This window comes from Procambarus clarkii, chromosome 75 (genome assembly GCF_040958095.1).
Source record: "Procambarus clarkii isolate CNS0578487 chromosome 75, FALCON_Pclarkii_2.0, whole genome shotgun sequence".
NCBI classification, from domain to species: domain Eukaryota; kingdom Metazoa; phylum Arthropoda; class Malacostraca; order Decapoda; family Cambaridae; genus Procambarus; species Procambarus clarkii.
The window spans coordinates 1,365,593-1,381,257 of record NC_091224.1 but is presented as its reverse complement, the minus strand read 5'-3'; the positions used below and the strand labels follow the sequence as shown (position 1 = coordinate 1,381,257).

Below are 15,665 nucleotides of genomic sequence, written 5' to 3'. Positions count from 1 at the left end.
CATGAATGGGGCCGTCAGACCTGGGGTCGTGCCTGTAGGTGGCCGTCAGACCTTGGGTCGTGCCTGTAGGTGGCCGTCAGACCTGGGGTCGTGCCTGTAGGTGGCCGTCAGACCTGGGGTCGTGCCTGTAGGTGGCCGTCAGACCTTGGGTCGTGCCTGTAGGTGGCCGTCAGACTTTGGGTCGTGCCTGTAGGTGGCCGTCAGACCTTGGGTCGTGCCTGTAGGTGGCCGTCAGACCTGGGGTCGTGCATGAATGGGGCCGTCAGACCTGGGGTCGTGCCTGTAGGTGGCCGTCAGACCTTGGGTCGTGCCTGTAGGTGGCCGTCAGACCTTGGGTCGTGCATGAATGGGGCCGTCAGACCTGGGGTCGTGCCTGTAGGTGGCCGTCAGACCTTGGGTCGTGCCTGTAGGTGGCCGTCAGACTTTGGGTCGTGCCTGTAGGTGGCCGTCAGACCTTGGGTCGTGCCTGTAAGTGGCCGTCAGACCTTGGGTCGTGCATGAATGGGGCCGTCAGACCTGGATTCGTGCCTGTAGGTGGCCGTCAGACCTTGGGTCGTGCCTGTAGGTGGCCGTCAGAGCCTTGGGTCGTGCCTGTAGGTGGCCGTCAGACCTGGGGTCGTGCCTGTAGGTGGCCGTCAGACCTGGGGTCGTGCCTGTAGGTGGCCGTCAGACCTGGGGTCGTGCCTGTAGGTGGCCGTCAGACCTGGGGTCGTCCAGTACTACACTAGTGGAGGTAATATTCGCAATTTTCGCTGAGTTCAAGAGTTGAGGAGAATATCTTGAGCAGTTAAGGTGTTCAAGCTCATTCTGAAGGAGAACTTTATTCCCCAATAATACAATACTCTAACACTTGCTGCATTAATAAAGAAAATACATAACCAAAGGATTTTCCGAGTATTTGGGAGGTATTAGGTCGCCTGGTGGTGTCCTCCCCACCTGAGCCAGGTATTAGTGTGGCTGACGCAGCCATAATGCAAGGTAAACAAGCGAGCCTCAGGAGGGAGCCGCACTTGCTGAAGGACCAAGAGAAACTGTTATTTTTGTCTGGCAACTTCATGGGGGGAAAACCCAAGGTGTATTTTTTGGTTTTATTTTAAATAATTATTTTTATCTCTGAAGTTTAACTTACTAGTTTTCCATGGAACATGATACATATATTGGTTAACAATAGCCATGTATCAGATGTGAAGTTGAGGGGAGGGGATATGTGATGTATTTGTGTCCAATCGTTTCCTTCTGGAAAAATAACGTCACTTTTCGGTCGTATGCGCGGCGCTGTGGCCAAATTTGGACGTAATTTGAATTGAAATCGACTCACAAAAGTGACGTACTGTTCCGTTTTCTGTTTGAGTTGTCCGGCTTACTCGACAAGCTTAGAAGAGGAAACTTTTAATTAACGTTTTTCATACCGTTTTGAAACTTTATTAGAATTTCCTGCCCACCTAACCTATCAGAGGACCCTTAACTTACTGTTGTTGAAAAAAAATTCCAAAATTTATTTTAAATTTTTTTTCATTTTCAAATTATTGTTTTTTTCATTTTCAAATAGTTTGCCCGTATTGGCATATTCGGCCATACGGGCAAACGGCCAAAAGCGACGTTCTTTTTAAGAGGAAGGGTTGTGCCCAGGGCACTAACCCGGCCGCTACCATTCAACATGCGTGTAGTTATTGCGGCTCCTCAACACCTTGGTCAGAACACACCATATTGTAGCACAGTTGGCCTTCAGTAAACTGGCCGAGCGACGCACCTTTATGGACAAGCTCCACCCAAATGGTGTAGAAGTGTAGGAAATCCTCGTGGTTAGTGAGTTAGGTCTTTATGTAGAGTTATCTACTCTATAGTAGATAACTAGGGTGTCTCACGCCCTCACAGCTTGGTCACTAGAGAGGATACCTTACCAAGCCTTACCTAAGCTTTCCTAGTCTTACCTTCCCTTACCTACTCTTACCTTGCCTACCTAGTCTTACCTTGCCTTACCTAGTCTTACCTTGCCTTACCTAGCTTTACCTTACCTTGTCTTACCTTGCCTTACCTTGCCATGATTAGGGGATTTAGTGTTCCCACGGCCCGGTCCTCGACCAGACTTCCTGGTTGCTGGACTGGTCAACCAGGTTGTTGGAGGCGGCTGCTCGCAAACTGACATGGATCACAGTCTGGTTAATCGGGGTATCCTTTGGAGGTGTTTATGCTTCCCTTGGAACTCCAACAGTTTCATTTGTAAGAATTACTTACTTTTTGTACTTCTGCTTAGAAAGTAATTCTTACTTATTGAAAAAATTATTTGTGATTCATGAGTACAAGGGGAATCAATCGTGAATGATTTGCCACAGGTTGCATCTGGTTACTTTTTGAGAACTTCATTAATTATTATTGAAGCTGGTTTAATGTATTCAGAGACTCGTCCTATTTTGTCTGTATGGAGTAATGACTGTCTGCGTCTTTGGGTACTTTGTTAAGAGTGTTCTTGTACATTTTGTGTCTCGCTTCAGAAGAGTAGTCACTGGTAGACCAACCTCAAAGGTAACAATACTGAGGTATGTATCGTTATGTTGGTTTCAGGCTGATGGTACCTGAGGGTTATGTAGGGTAACTGAAGGTTATGTAGGGTACCTGAGGGTTATGTAGGGTACCTGAGGGTTATGTAGGGTAACTGAAGGTTATGTAGGGTACCTGAGGGTTATGTAGGGTACCTGAGGGTTATGTAGGGTACCTGAGGGTTATGTAGGGTAACTGAAGGTTATGTAGGGTACCTGAGGGTTATGTAGGGTACCTGAAGGTTATGTAGGGTACCTGAGGGTTATGTAGGGTACCTGAGGGTTATGTAGGGTACCTGAGGGTTATGTAGGGTACCTGAGGGTTATGTAGGGTACCTGAGGGTTATGTAGGGTACCTGAGGGTTATGTAGAGTACCTGAAGGTTATGTAGGGTACCTGAGGGTTATGTAGAGTACCTGAAGGTTATGTAGGGTACCTGAGGGTTATGTAGGGTACCTGAGGGTTATGTAGGGTAACTGAAGGTTATGTAGGGTACCTGAGGGTTATGTAGGGTTATGTAGGGTACCTGAGGGTTATGTAGGGTAACTGAAGGTTATGTAGGGTACCTGAGGGTTATGTAGGGTTATGTAGGGTACCTGAGGGTTATGTAGGGTTATGTAGGGTACCTGAGGGTTATGTAGGGTACCTGAGGGTTATGTAGGGTTATGTAGGGTACCTGAGGGTTATGTAAGGTACCTGAGGGTTATGTAGGGTACCTGAGGGTTATGTAGGGTACCTGAGGGTTATGTAGGGTACCTGAGGGTTATGTAGGGTTATGTAGGGTACCTGAGGGTTATGTAAGGTACCTGAGGGTTATGTAGGGTAACTGAAGGTTATGTAGGGTACCTGAGGGTTATGTAGGGTTATGTAGGGTAACTGAAGGTTATGTAGGGTACCTGAGGGTTATGTAGGGTACCTGAGGGTTATGTAGGGTACCTGAGGGTTATGTAGGGTACCTGAGGGTTATGTAGGGTACTTGAGGGTTATGTAGGGTACCTGAGGGTTATGTAGGGTACCTGAGGGTTATGTAGGGTTATGTAGGGTACCTGAGGGTTATGTAGGGTTATGTAGGGTACCTGAGGGTTATGTAGGGTTATGTAGGGTAACTGAAGGTTATGTAGGGTACCTGAGGGTTATGTAGGGTACCTGAGGGTTATGTAGGGTACCTGAGGGTTATGTAGGGTACCTGAGGGTTATGTAGGGTTATGTAGGGTACCTGAGGGTTATGTAGGGTTATGTAGGGTACCTGAGGGTTATGTAGGGTTATGTAGGGTAACTGAAGGTTATGTAGGGTACCTGAGGGTTATGTAGGGTACCTGAGGGTTATGTAGGGTACCTGAGGGTTATGTAGGGTACCTGAGGGTTATGTAGGGTAACTGAAGGTTATGTAGGGTACCTGAGGGTTATGTAGGGTACCTGAGGGTTATGTAGGGTTATGTAGGGTACCTGAGGGTTATGTAGGGTACCTGAGGGTTATGTAGGGTACCTGAGGGTTATGTAGGGTACCTGAGGGTTATGTAGGGTTACCTGTAGGGTTACTGTAGGGTAACTGTAAGGGTTATGTAGGGTACCTGAGGGTTATGTAGGGTTATGTAGGGTACCTGAGGGTTATGTAGAGTACCTGAGGGTTATGTAGGGTACCTGAGGGTTATGTAGGGTTATGTAGGGTACCTGAGGGTTATGTAGGGTTATGTAGGGTACCTGAGGGTTATGTAGAGTACCTGAGGGTTATGTAGGGTACCTGAGGGTTATGTAGAGTACCTGAGGGTTATGTAGGGTACCTGAGGGTTATGTAGGGTACCTGAGGGTTATGTAGGGTACCTGAGGGTTATGTTGGGTACCTGAGGGTTATGTTGGGTACCTGAGGGTTATGTAGGATTATGTAGGGTACCTGAGGGTTATCTAGGGTACCTGAGGGTTATGTAGGGTACCTGAGGGTTACGTAGGCTACCTGAGGGTTATCTAGGGTACCTGAGGGTTATGTAGGGTTATGTAGGGTACCTGAGGGTTATATAGGGTTATGTAGGGTACCTGAGGGTTATGTAGGGTACCTGAGGGTTATGTAGGGTACCTGAGGGTTATGTAGGGTACCTGAGGGTTATGTAGGGTACCTGAGGGTTATGTAGGGTACCTGAGGGTTATGTAGGGTACCTGAGGGTTATATAGGGTTATGTAGGGTACCTGAGGGTTATGTAGGGTACCTGAGGGTTATGTAGAGTACCTGATGGTTATGTAGGATTATGTAGGGTACCTGATGGTTATGCAGGGTACCTGAGGGTTATGTAGGATTATGTAGGGTACCTGATGGTTATGCAGGGTACCTGAGGGTTATGTAGGATTATGTAGGGTACCTGAGGGTTATGTAGGGTAACTGTGCCTACATAACACCATCTAAGTCTCCTATGTAGTACAGTAACACCCTATTATGCACGACCAATGTAAGTCTCTGGTCCACCATACTGTGCACTGACCATGTAAGTCTCTGGTCCATCATCCTGTGCATTACCCATGTAAGTATCTGGTCCATCATCCTGTGCATTACCCATGTAAGTATCTGGTCCATCATCCTGTGCATTACCCATGTAAGTCTCTGGTCCATCATTCTGTGCATTACCCATGTAAGTCTTTGGTCCATCATTCTGTGCCCTGACCATGTAAGTCTCTGGTCCATCATTCTGTGCACTGACCATGTAAGTCTCTGGTCCATCATTCTGTGCATTACCCATGTCTCTGGTCCATCATTCTGTGCATTACCCATGTCTCTGGTCCATCATTCTGTGCATTACCCATGTAAGTATCTGGTCCATCATTCTGTGCATTACCCATGTAAGTCTCTGATCTATCATTCTGTGTATTACCCATGTAAGTCTCTGGTCTATCATTCTGTGCATTACCCATGTAAGTCTTTGGTCCATCATTCTGTGCATTACCCATGTAAGTCTTTGGTCCATCATTCTGTGCATTACTCATGTAAGTCTTTGGTCCATCATTCTGTGCATTGCCCATGTAAGTATCTGGTCCATCATTCTGTGCATTACCCATGTCTCTGGTCCATCATTCTGTGCATTACCCATGTAAGTCTCTGGTCCATCATTCTGTGCATTGTCCATGTAAGTCTCTGGTCCATCATTCTGTGCATTGTCCATGTAAGTCTCTGGTCCATCATTCTGTGCATTGCCCATGTAAGTCTCTGGTCCATCATTCTGTGCATTGCCCATGTAAGTCTCTGGTCCATCATTCTGTGCATTGCCCATGTAAGTCTCTGGTCCTGTAACATATGAAAGTACTTCATCTCGCCCAGGATTGTCTGGTGTCCAGTTGTGCACTCCAATATATACTTCACAAACGAGTGATTTTTTTTAGAAATTAAGTCACTCATTCATGAAACAGCTTAATTAAGCTCTTATTTGTAGGTATTCATGTATCACTTGCAGCTCAAACGTTGCCAGAAATATCAGCGTGACATAAAACGCAACTTACAGTCTAGAAGGTCTTCAGGATATTACATCCCGTGGGCTGGGAGAGACACGTTACTCGGAACTGCATATTGGCTTCATTTAGGAAGCATCTGTCACAAACAGACGGATTGTTAAAGCACTTAAACCCGGTCGTAATGAGATCTATGTTACATGAGCTGTGTGTTCAAGAGAGTCATCCAACTGCTGTTCTGAGGCCCCGCCGGGCCGCTCCTACGGGAACACCTTTCACTCCAGCCAACAATTGGTCTCGTGTATATTTTCCTGAAGTTTCCAGCAGTAAAAGCACTACTGTCATGAAGTGTATAGGAGAGAAATATTCCACTTCTCTTATCGATTGGTTTACATGTTCCTCGGAGTCCAGTGTTATTCCAGCTCAATGCCTGGAAAAGAAGCTTATCTACTCGTGTCCGAACACCGTCTTGCTGATCTTTGCTCCAGTGAGGGAAGACAGGGAATTACAGGGGAAAGCACCAAGCCCATAGGACAATATAGCAGTGGGAAGGGGTCAGCATAAGAATTTGGGATGGGACGGGGGGGGGGAAAGAATGGTGCCCAACCACTTGGACGGTCGGGGATTGAACGCCGACCTGCATGAAGCGAGACCGTCCAGCCCAAGTGGTTGGATCTTTGCGTTAGTGAGCCCTCTGTCATAAGAATCACAACTGGAGGTGATCATTACGATGACTGTCATTGACAATAACTCCTTGAGGATCACAGTTATGTCCGCCAGCTTGGTATATAGCTTAGTTTTATTTACAAAGAGTTGCCAATTACGTTGTATAATTGCACAATAAACACCAAATCTATTGGCGATAATTATTGAATGCATATAATTTATCCCTTCCCAAGTATAGTTGCACATCTACCACGCGGAGAGAAGATTTAATATATAATACATGAGTAGATATAACATCAGTAGACATGGCAAAAGCAGATAATGCATCAGTAGACAATGCGTGAAAATACTGCTGAGAATGAAGGTATGAGGCAGCCCCCTCCACAAGACGCCTTCCCCCCACCTTCCCTGGGCAAGGGGAGAGAGCAAGCAGCCCCAGGAGGGAGGCATAATGCCTTCCAACCTAAAATTGTTTCGTGAAGGCAGATACAAACTGGAGGGAATTTACTTAACTGAAGGTGAAGTTCCTGGCGACTCTCACACAACCATTGTAGTATTGCCTCTGTGAATCATCCTAACTCCTCTCCCTGAAACCCATCTGGAAAATGGTATTGCTTTGTTGCGAGCACTATATTGGTAGTTCTTGTTGATGGAGATGTTTTTGGTAGTTCTTGTTGTTGTGGGAGATGTTTTTGGTAGTTCTTGTTGATGTGGGAGATGTTTTTGGTAGTTCTTGTTGATGTAGATGTTTTTGGTATTTCTTGTTGTTGTGGGAGATGTTTTTGGTAGTTCTTGTTGTTGTGGGAGATGTTTTTGGTAGTTCTTGTTGATGTGGGAGATGTTTTTGGTAGTTCTTGTTGATGTGGGAGATGTTTTTGGTAGTTCTTGTTGATGTGGGAGATGTTTTTTAGTAGTTCTTGTTGATGTAGATGTTTTTGGTAGTTCTTGTTGTTGTGGGTGATGTTTTTGGTAGTTCTTGTTGATGTAGATGTTTTTGGTATTTCTTGTTGTTGTGGGAGATGTTTTTGGTAGTTCTTGTTGTTGTGGGAGATGTTTTTGGTAGTTCTTGTTGTTGTGGGAGATGTTTTTGGTATTTCTTGTTGTTGTGGGAGATGTTTTTGGTAGTTCTTGTTGTTGTGGGAGATGTTTTTGGTAGTTCTTGTTGATGTGGGAGATGTTTTTGGTAGTTCTTGTTGATGTGGGAGATGTTTTTGGTAGTTCTTGTTGATGTGGGAGATGTTTTTTAGTAGTTCTTGTTGATGTAGATGTTTTTGGTAGCTCTTGTTGTTGTGGGTGATGTTTTTGGTAGTTCTTGTTGATGTGGGAGATGTTTTTGGTAGTTCTTGTTGTTGTGGGAGATGTTTTTGGTAGTTCTTGTTGATGTGGGAGATGTTTTTGGTAGTTCTTGTTGATGTGGGAGATGTTTTTGGTAGTTCTTGTTGATGTGGGAGATGTTTTTGGTAGTTCTTGTTGATGTGGGAGATGTTTTTTAGTAGTTCTTGTTGATGTAGATGTTTTTGGTAGTTCTTGTTGATGTGGGAGATGTTTTTGGTAGTTCTTGTTGTTGATGGAGATGTTTTTGGTAGTTCTTGTTGATGTGGGAGATGTTTTTGGTAGTTCTTGTTGATGTGGGAGATGTTTTTGGTAGTTCTTGTTGATGTGGGAGATGTTTTTGGTAGTTCTTGTTGATGTGGGAGATGTTTTTGGTAGTTCTTGTTGATGTGGGAGATGTTTTTGGTAGTTCTCGTTGATGGTGATGTTTTTGATAGTTTTTGTTGGTGTGGGAGATGTTTTTGGTAGTTCTTGTTGTTGTGGGAGATGTTTTTGGTAGTTCTTGGTGATGTGGGAGATGTTTTTGGTAGTTCTTGTTGGTGTGGGAGATGTTTTTGGTAGTTCTTGTTGTTGATGTAGATGTTTTTGGTAGTTCTTGGTGATGTGGGAGATGTTTTTGGTAGTTCTTGTTGATGTGGGAGATGTTTTTGGTAGTTCTTGTCGATGTGGTCAATGATATTTATAGTTCTCGTTGATGTGGGAGATGTTTTTGGTAATTCTTATTGTTGCAGATTTTTTGCTAGTTATTTTTGTTGCAGGAGATGTTATTGTTGTTCATATGTGATGGTTGTGTGGGTGATGTTTGTACTTGTTGATGTCTTAGTAGTTTTGGCCGACAGCGATATTTTGGTAGTTCCTGCTGTATGTAGTGTATTTTTCGTTCATGTATTGGCCGCATTTGGTTTTGTTGAGGTCAGGATGATATATCAAGTTTGCCAATATCATTTTCATGTCTTTGTTACGGGCCCGAATCTAGCGTCCGGGCACGGAGCGGTGACGACCACGCCATCTGTGGGTCAGCTCCCGAAACCCCCTCCAAATGGACGAGGCCATCTAGTGAGGACGGGATATACCGGCCACAGGGGCTGGATTCCCGTCTTAATCAGCTCGTGACATAGCCGCTGTTGACCTCTGGTGAGGTGGCGCTTAGACAGCAACGCCATCTATGGAGTAGATAGGTGGACGTTTGTGTCTAAGCCTGTAAGTGAGGTGCCCTAGAGTGTCCCTAGTACTAATGACATGTCTGATTACAGAGTCGACCTGGGACTGTTGTATTGGACGATGGATCAGTCTACCCAAGGCAGCCAAAGTCTCTCCACGTGTTTGCTGCAGAAGCTGTGAGTCACCCCCGGATGAACACTGTTGAGTGTGTTAGCCTGCCTGTGACGTGGCAGTACCAGGAATCGTCTTATCTGGGGGGCTGGCTGGTGGAAGAGACTAGCCAATGTGGTGCGGAGAGAGGAGAGTGATCTGCGGAATCACACGAGGCTCCTGCCTAGGGCTCGCAACCCTAGTATCGGTCGTGGAGTGGCCTACACAGCAGAGCTGATCGGAACCTGCCAGCTACAGGCTGGATTTGTGGTTGAAGGCCTCCACGACGGTGCACCCAGTGGGACTGTGATTTGGCTGGCCTGTGGCCGGGGTAGATTCGCCGAGAGAATCAGAGGATTCATCGTGGGCCACGACGAAGAGAACCAGGGCTACTCATCTTGAGCACCATGGAGCATCCTGTGTCTTCAGAGGAAGACTAATCTGTATATAATAAGTGTAGTTATAGTAACCCGTGTGTGACTATGATATATTTATTTATGGTGTTGGTAGCAATATATATACAAAAGCAGTGCATTTGTATCCCTTCCCCTTTAATTTACTTGCGTTACAGAACACACCCCTTGAAAGCCACTACTAACTTGGGGCCGGATACCCAAACTCTAGTTGCGACCCAATAGGGCCGTAACAGTCTTATTCCAAGGGTGTCTTGCGGTTCTCTGTTGATTTCCGGCCGTCATGTAAACACACACAGTATATTGGTTAACTAACAATCGTTCCTCTTCTCGATTTAGAGTCCACAGAGGTGATTGTGTCCACAAAGGTAATTGTGGTCTCTAAATCGATTCCACAATTACCGGTACGCAGTTATATGTACCTGTCTGTGAGTTCACATTGTACTACAGTACTGTCTCACAGACGTACAAAAAGACAAGTGTTCTTCAGTGTACATCACTGATATACTGAGAGACAGCTCTACTGCAGTGTTTCTCACACATAGACGGGTATCCTGGGTTTCTTGTGGCATCTGCTGTTATTGCTAATGGTTTACAAGGGTAAAGTAATCGGTATAAAGTAATCCGTATGTACTAAGTGAGTACGCAAACTCACCAAAATTTACTTATCTGTACGAAAGTTGTTTAGGTATAATCTGACCAAGAGAGAAATGTTCGATCACGCAAGGAAAGGATTTAAATCGAGCGCTGGTTTGTGTAACACAAGAGTGTTTGTGTAACACAAGAGTGTTTGTGTAACACAAGAGTGTTTGCGTAACACAAGAGTGTTTGTGTAACACAAGAGTGTGTAACACAAGAGTGTTTGTGTAACACAAGAGTGTTTGTGTAACACAAGAGTGTTTGTGTAACACAAGAGTGTTTGTGTAACACAAGAGTGTTTGTGTAACACAAGAGTGTTTGTGTAACACAAGAGTGTTTGTGTAACACAAGAGTGTTTGTGTAACACAAGAGTGTTTGCGTAACACAAGAGTGTTTGTGTAACACAAGAGTGTTTGTGTAACACAAGAGTGTTTGTGTAACACAAGAGTGTTTGTGTAACACAAGAGTGTTTGCGTAACACAAGAGTGTTTGTGTAACACAAGAGTGTTTGTGTAACACAAGAGTGTTTGTGTAACACAAGAGTGTTTGTGTAACACAAGAGTGTTTGTGTAACACAAGAGTGTTTGTGTAACACAAGAGTGTTTGCGTAACACAAGAGTGTTTGTGTAACACAAGAGTGTTTGTGTAACACAAGAGTGTTTGTGTAACACAAGTGTGTTTGTGTAACACAAGAGACACTGACCAGGATTTCAAGGGATGAACGTCATTTTCCTTAAGGCTGTCATAAGTACAAAGTCAACAGGATGGACAACGTTATCATGAGATGATTTCGGGGCTTAGCGTCCCCGCGGCCCGGTCCTCGACCAGGCCTTCGTTTTGTTACCCCCCCCCCCATCCCGCAGGAATCAGCTCGTAGCAGCTATCTAACTCCCAGATACCTATTTACTGCTAGGTATCAGGGGCATCAGGGTGAAAGAAACCTTTTGCCCATTTGTCTTCGATTCCACCGGGGATCGAACCCGGAACCTCAGGACTACGAATCCAAAACGCTGTCCACCCAGCTGTGGAAAGATACATAGATACATACGTTTGTCAAAGATACAAAATAAATACAAAAGGAGTAAGTGAGCATTGACCACAAGTAATTCAGCTGTATCATAGCATGTGACAACTGTGAAATAAAACACTGTTAGGATTCCAGAGAGTCATACAATATTTTAGGATCAATTGAGAATTTATTTGTGAAAGATAGATTGGATGGACTTGAACTTGAAAGATGGATTAACCCTTGGAACGTTCCGTAAATCTTGGGTTAGGTAACATAACAACGTTACTTGTGAATGTGGTGTTGCTTTTCAATAAGACAAATAAATTATTTACGTCTAACTGTCCATCAAACATTTATCATATGAAAATATTTTGAATCTATAATTATAAAAAACTATTCGTGTACATCATGAAAAATATGTATTCAGATTTATACTTATCACAATAAGGCTTTGCTAAGAGCCACACATGTTTAATATATATGGACTCGTTCTGTTCTGGCACATTTGAGTGAGGTGAGAGTGGAAAGGATTGTCATGCTATTTATTTTGGCCCGTCCGTCCTCCTAAGGTTTCCCAACTTCAAGAAAACAGTCAATTTAAAGTGTCCTCTCCTAACCTACCAGAGGACCCAAAACAGAAAACGGGACAGTACGTCACTTTCGCCATCCGCTTCCATTATTAAGTACGACAATTTTTGGCCTTATGTAACGCATACGATCTAAATGCGACGTTCTTTGCAAGAGGACAGGTTGCCTTGATGTAGCAAAGCTTCCCAGACTCTGCTTCATGGGAGACTGCTTCAAATGTGAGTTATGTCCGAGTGGGACACACTTGTAAGTGGAGTGCCCCAAGGCAGTGTTCTCGGACCTCTGCTGTTTTTCATATATACATGTTGGACAGAATTCTTCACAATTAAAAAAGCCGAATTGTTCCCGTGAATCATTTCTCTATTTCTTATTATTCTTGCTTTACTGACATTGCATATTTTTTCTTCACCTGGGCTGTAGGAGACTCGAACCGCGGACCTCTCGCGTGTTAACCGAGGCTCTATCAACTGACCTTCAGCCTGAGCTTGCATATTTTCCCATACATGTGTATTTCATATTCTCTCGCTGCTATTCCTTTCTTGAATAATCATGTTTGTTCACATTTATTGTTCTCTCTATGATTTGTTCGTCTTATTTCTGTGTTCTCAGGCGTCTCACGCATATATACTGACTACTCTCTCTCTCTCTCTCTCTCTCTCTCTCTCTCTCTCTCTCTCTCTCTCTCTCTTGGAGTTTCCCATTATATATACCTTGTTCCCATCATCTACACCATATAGGTATATATCTATTATACATATAATAGATAATGTTTCACTGTTTGTCTGTCCCAGGCCGGATGTTTGGGGCTAGCCTCATCCAAATTAGCAGAGGGAATGGTCTGGGGTGTGGGATGAACATAATCTGGTCGGGGTCGCCATAATTAAAAAAGAAACAGCGTGCCAGTGTTACATTCAGACCCCTGCGACGATGTTTGGCATTGTCCCCCAGCTACATAAAAATGTTTTCAAAGCAAACATTTCATAACTTATTTTTCTTATAGTAATATGCACCGTTATTCGTTGATCTCGGGGAAATTAACAAAACTTTCCTGCTGTCAATAATTTGCCCGTACTCGCATACAACAGACGAGTCTTCCACAGTGTCAAACGTTTAACACACTACACTTACCACAGTAAGGGGTTATCTTGATCTTGATATGATTTCGGGGCTTTAGTGTCCCCGCGGCCCGGTCCTCGACCAGGCCTCCACCCCCAGGAAGCAGCCCGTGACAGCTGACTAACACCCAGGTACCTATTTACTGCTAGGTAACAGGGGCATTCAGGGTGAAAGAAACTTTGCCCATTTGTTTCTGCCTCGTGCGGGAATCGAACCCGCGCCACAGAATTACGAGTCCTGCGCGCTATCCACCAGGCTACGAGGCCCCCTTATGACTGTGGGTAACGGTATAGGGGTAACTATACTTTTGTTTAGTAAATCACACCGTTGGCTCCTCTCACTGGCGACCACCCACACATTAGACCATTATATTTTAATATGAGACAGATAGGCAGACACAGTCAGAGAGACAGAGAGAGATAGTAGACAAATTAACGGATAGGTGGATGGATATATAAATAGAAAGATAAGAAGGTGGATGGATAGATCATGGATGAATTGGTGGTTATATAGATTGGTGGATAGACAGATGGAGAAATGGAAAGAGGGATGTACCTGACCTACCCTAATGGTATAAATCCAATACGTCCAGTAAAGTCCCATCACTTGAGAATGAACCATGTAGGTTCGAAACATTGTGTTAATTTATAATTAGTGTACTACATTCAACAGTTAATCAACAGTTAATTCAACAGTCAGATTAGCTCATAGTATTCTGCACCATATTTTATTTTGCACCTTAACTTAACGTAAATTTGATTAATCATCATTGTTTGTTTTGCACACTTTGTATTAAAGCCAAGCCTGAATATTTTTGTAATTTGTTTAATTTATCTTTAAAGTAAAGTGTTTTTAAATGTTTTTTCCCTCAGCTTTATCCTACAGTTTATCTCACTGTGAAGACACCTTTGCAGTTTAACTTTTTTTCTCTTTTTTTTTTCTTAATATTTTGTGACTGGCATTACAGAGACTACACGACCACTAAAGTTTACCGTCACAAATTGGGGACCTGCCCTAGGAGCTTCACTCAGGTTATGCTTCTAGACTCTTCACTTAAAGTTGTGGTAACTGTACTTGGCTTTATTACAAATTTAATTTTTCAGAACTCTTATTCTTTGACTAATTTTAATGGTGCTTCATACTGTTTGCTTTCTAGATGTAGCATTATATGACTGTTGGATGACTTTGGATTACGTGGTGTCTGGTGGCCACAGTCATACTTGTGATTGGTTGTTCCATAATCTTTGCTATATCTTGTGTTTCCACCTTATTCTCGTCCCTACAGGAGAGTTCTCATTCAGACAGAACACCCCCTTTGGTACCCTGGTACTTTGGTCTGTCTTCGGGTCAAGTTCACCCGCATCTTTACAACCCGAACGTAGGAGGATATAGAGGGCCAAAGTTCCTCTCGCACGGACTATGCTGTAAGGTTGGGACCCCTACAAGCAGTTCTCGTCATTAGTTGACACTTCGCACCCCTACACATCGGTCAGAGATATGGCACTTACACAGGTAGGGAGTTAACAATCTTTTCCAGAGCACAAAGATTGTTAATTCAGTAAGTACTATCTAGTTTTAGTAGGACACCTCTTACCTTTGCTCTTGTCATTAGAGACAAGGTAAGAAATACCTACATTTTTGGACTACCTTCGAAACAATTGTCTCACCATTCAAGTAGGATCCCTCTTGCCCTTATCCTCGTGATATAGAGTACCGGGTACACGATTCCCTACTTTCTTGAAACGCTTAGTTTCATTATTGTTCTTGATTGTAACCTTGATTATTAAGTTTAAAACAGGATAGTTTACCGTTGCCACGTCATCCTGTCACTGACATTTCATATTTTGGTACATCCACCTGAGTATTCTCTTGCATATATTTGCTATCATTCACCATGTTTCGTCTTTCCACATTTAGACAGAATCTAAACGATGAAGTGAGCACACAGTTCGTGCCACCAAGGCGGAGATGCTGACTCTAGTAAATGAGTACCACCTTACAGCCCCACATGGAGCCACTAAAACTGATTTGCATAACTTCATCTTGGACCACTTATTAGACAATGATGCTATTACTCCTGAATCTCATGAACAATACTTAATTGTAGACAAGAACGCCTTGGCAGCCATAAAATTGAAGCTAGACCTCGCTAACGCAGAACGTGAACATCTGAAAGAATAAGCTGCCTTTGGAAAGGAAGCTCTCCAAAGGAAGGAACGGGAAGCCGAACTTCAACTTGAGCTCGCTGAAAAACAACGTGAGCATGAGAAAGAACTAGCTGCCCTACAACGTGAGCAGGTTGAATTCCAACGTGAGCGTGAGAGGGAACAGCTCAACGTAAAAGAACGCGAGCTGAAGATACAACGTAAACATGAGAAGAAACAAGCCGATAGTGCTCTAGACCACCGTTGAATAGAACTCGACTTGGAAACTACACACCACACTCGGTGCCAACAAGCTGAAGCTAAACTTCCTGTACGTTTTAACCTTTCACATGCAATTAAGTTAATGCCATCATCATGAGGCAGAAGTAGATGTCTTTTTTACTTCATTTGAGGCTCTGGCTACCCAACTTAGCTGGCCTCGGGATCATTATTGGGATCGTCTCAAAGCCCTCCAAATGTA

The 15,665-nt window shown here is 43.9% G+C and overlaps 1 protein-coding gene across 1 annotated transcript; it reads right to left on the bottom strand.

Moving 5' to 3' along the window:
- Positions 1–5,503: 5,503 nt before the first annotated feature.
- On the bottom strand, positions 5,504–14,936 carry LOC138356917 (nuclear transcription factor Y subunit beta-like). Its single transcript, XM_069313449.1, has 3 exons — positions 14,875–14,936; positions 7,193–8,589; positions 5,504–5,805 (listed from the first exon to the last, which is right to left on the bottom strand). Exons 1-3 carry the CDS (start codon positions 14,934–14,936, stop codon positions 5,504–5,506), a joined length of 1,761 nt encoding a protein of 586 aa, XP_069169550.1.
- Between the last annotated feature and the right edge of the window lie 729 nt (positions 14,937–15,665).

Excerpts from the sequence above, each read along its gene's own strand:
- LOC138356917 (XM_069313449.1), bottom strand. The coding sequence starts at position 14,936 with ATGGTGAATGATAGCAAATATATGCAAGAGAATACTCAGGTGGATGTA. Across the intron at positions 8,590-14,874 it reads GATGTACCAAAATATGAAAT|AACTACCAAAAACATCTCCC; the intron begins GTCAGTGACAGG and ends CACATCAACAAG. Across the intron at positions 5,806-7,192 it reads AGTTAGGATGATTCACAGAG|GACCAGAGACTTACATGGGC; the intron begins GCAATACTACAA and ends CATATGTTACAG.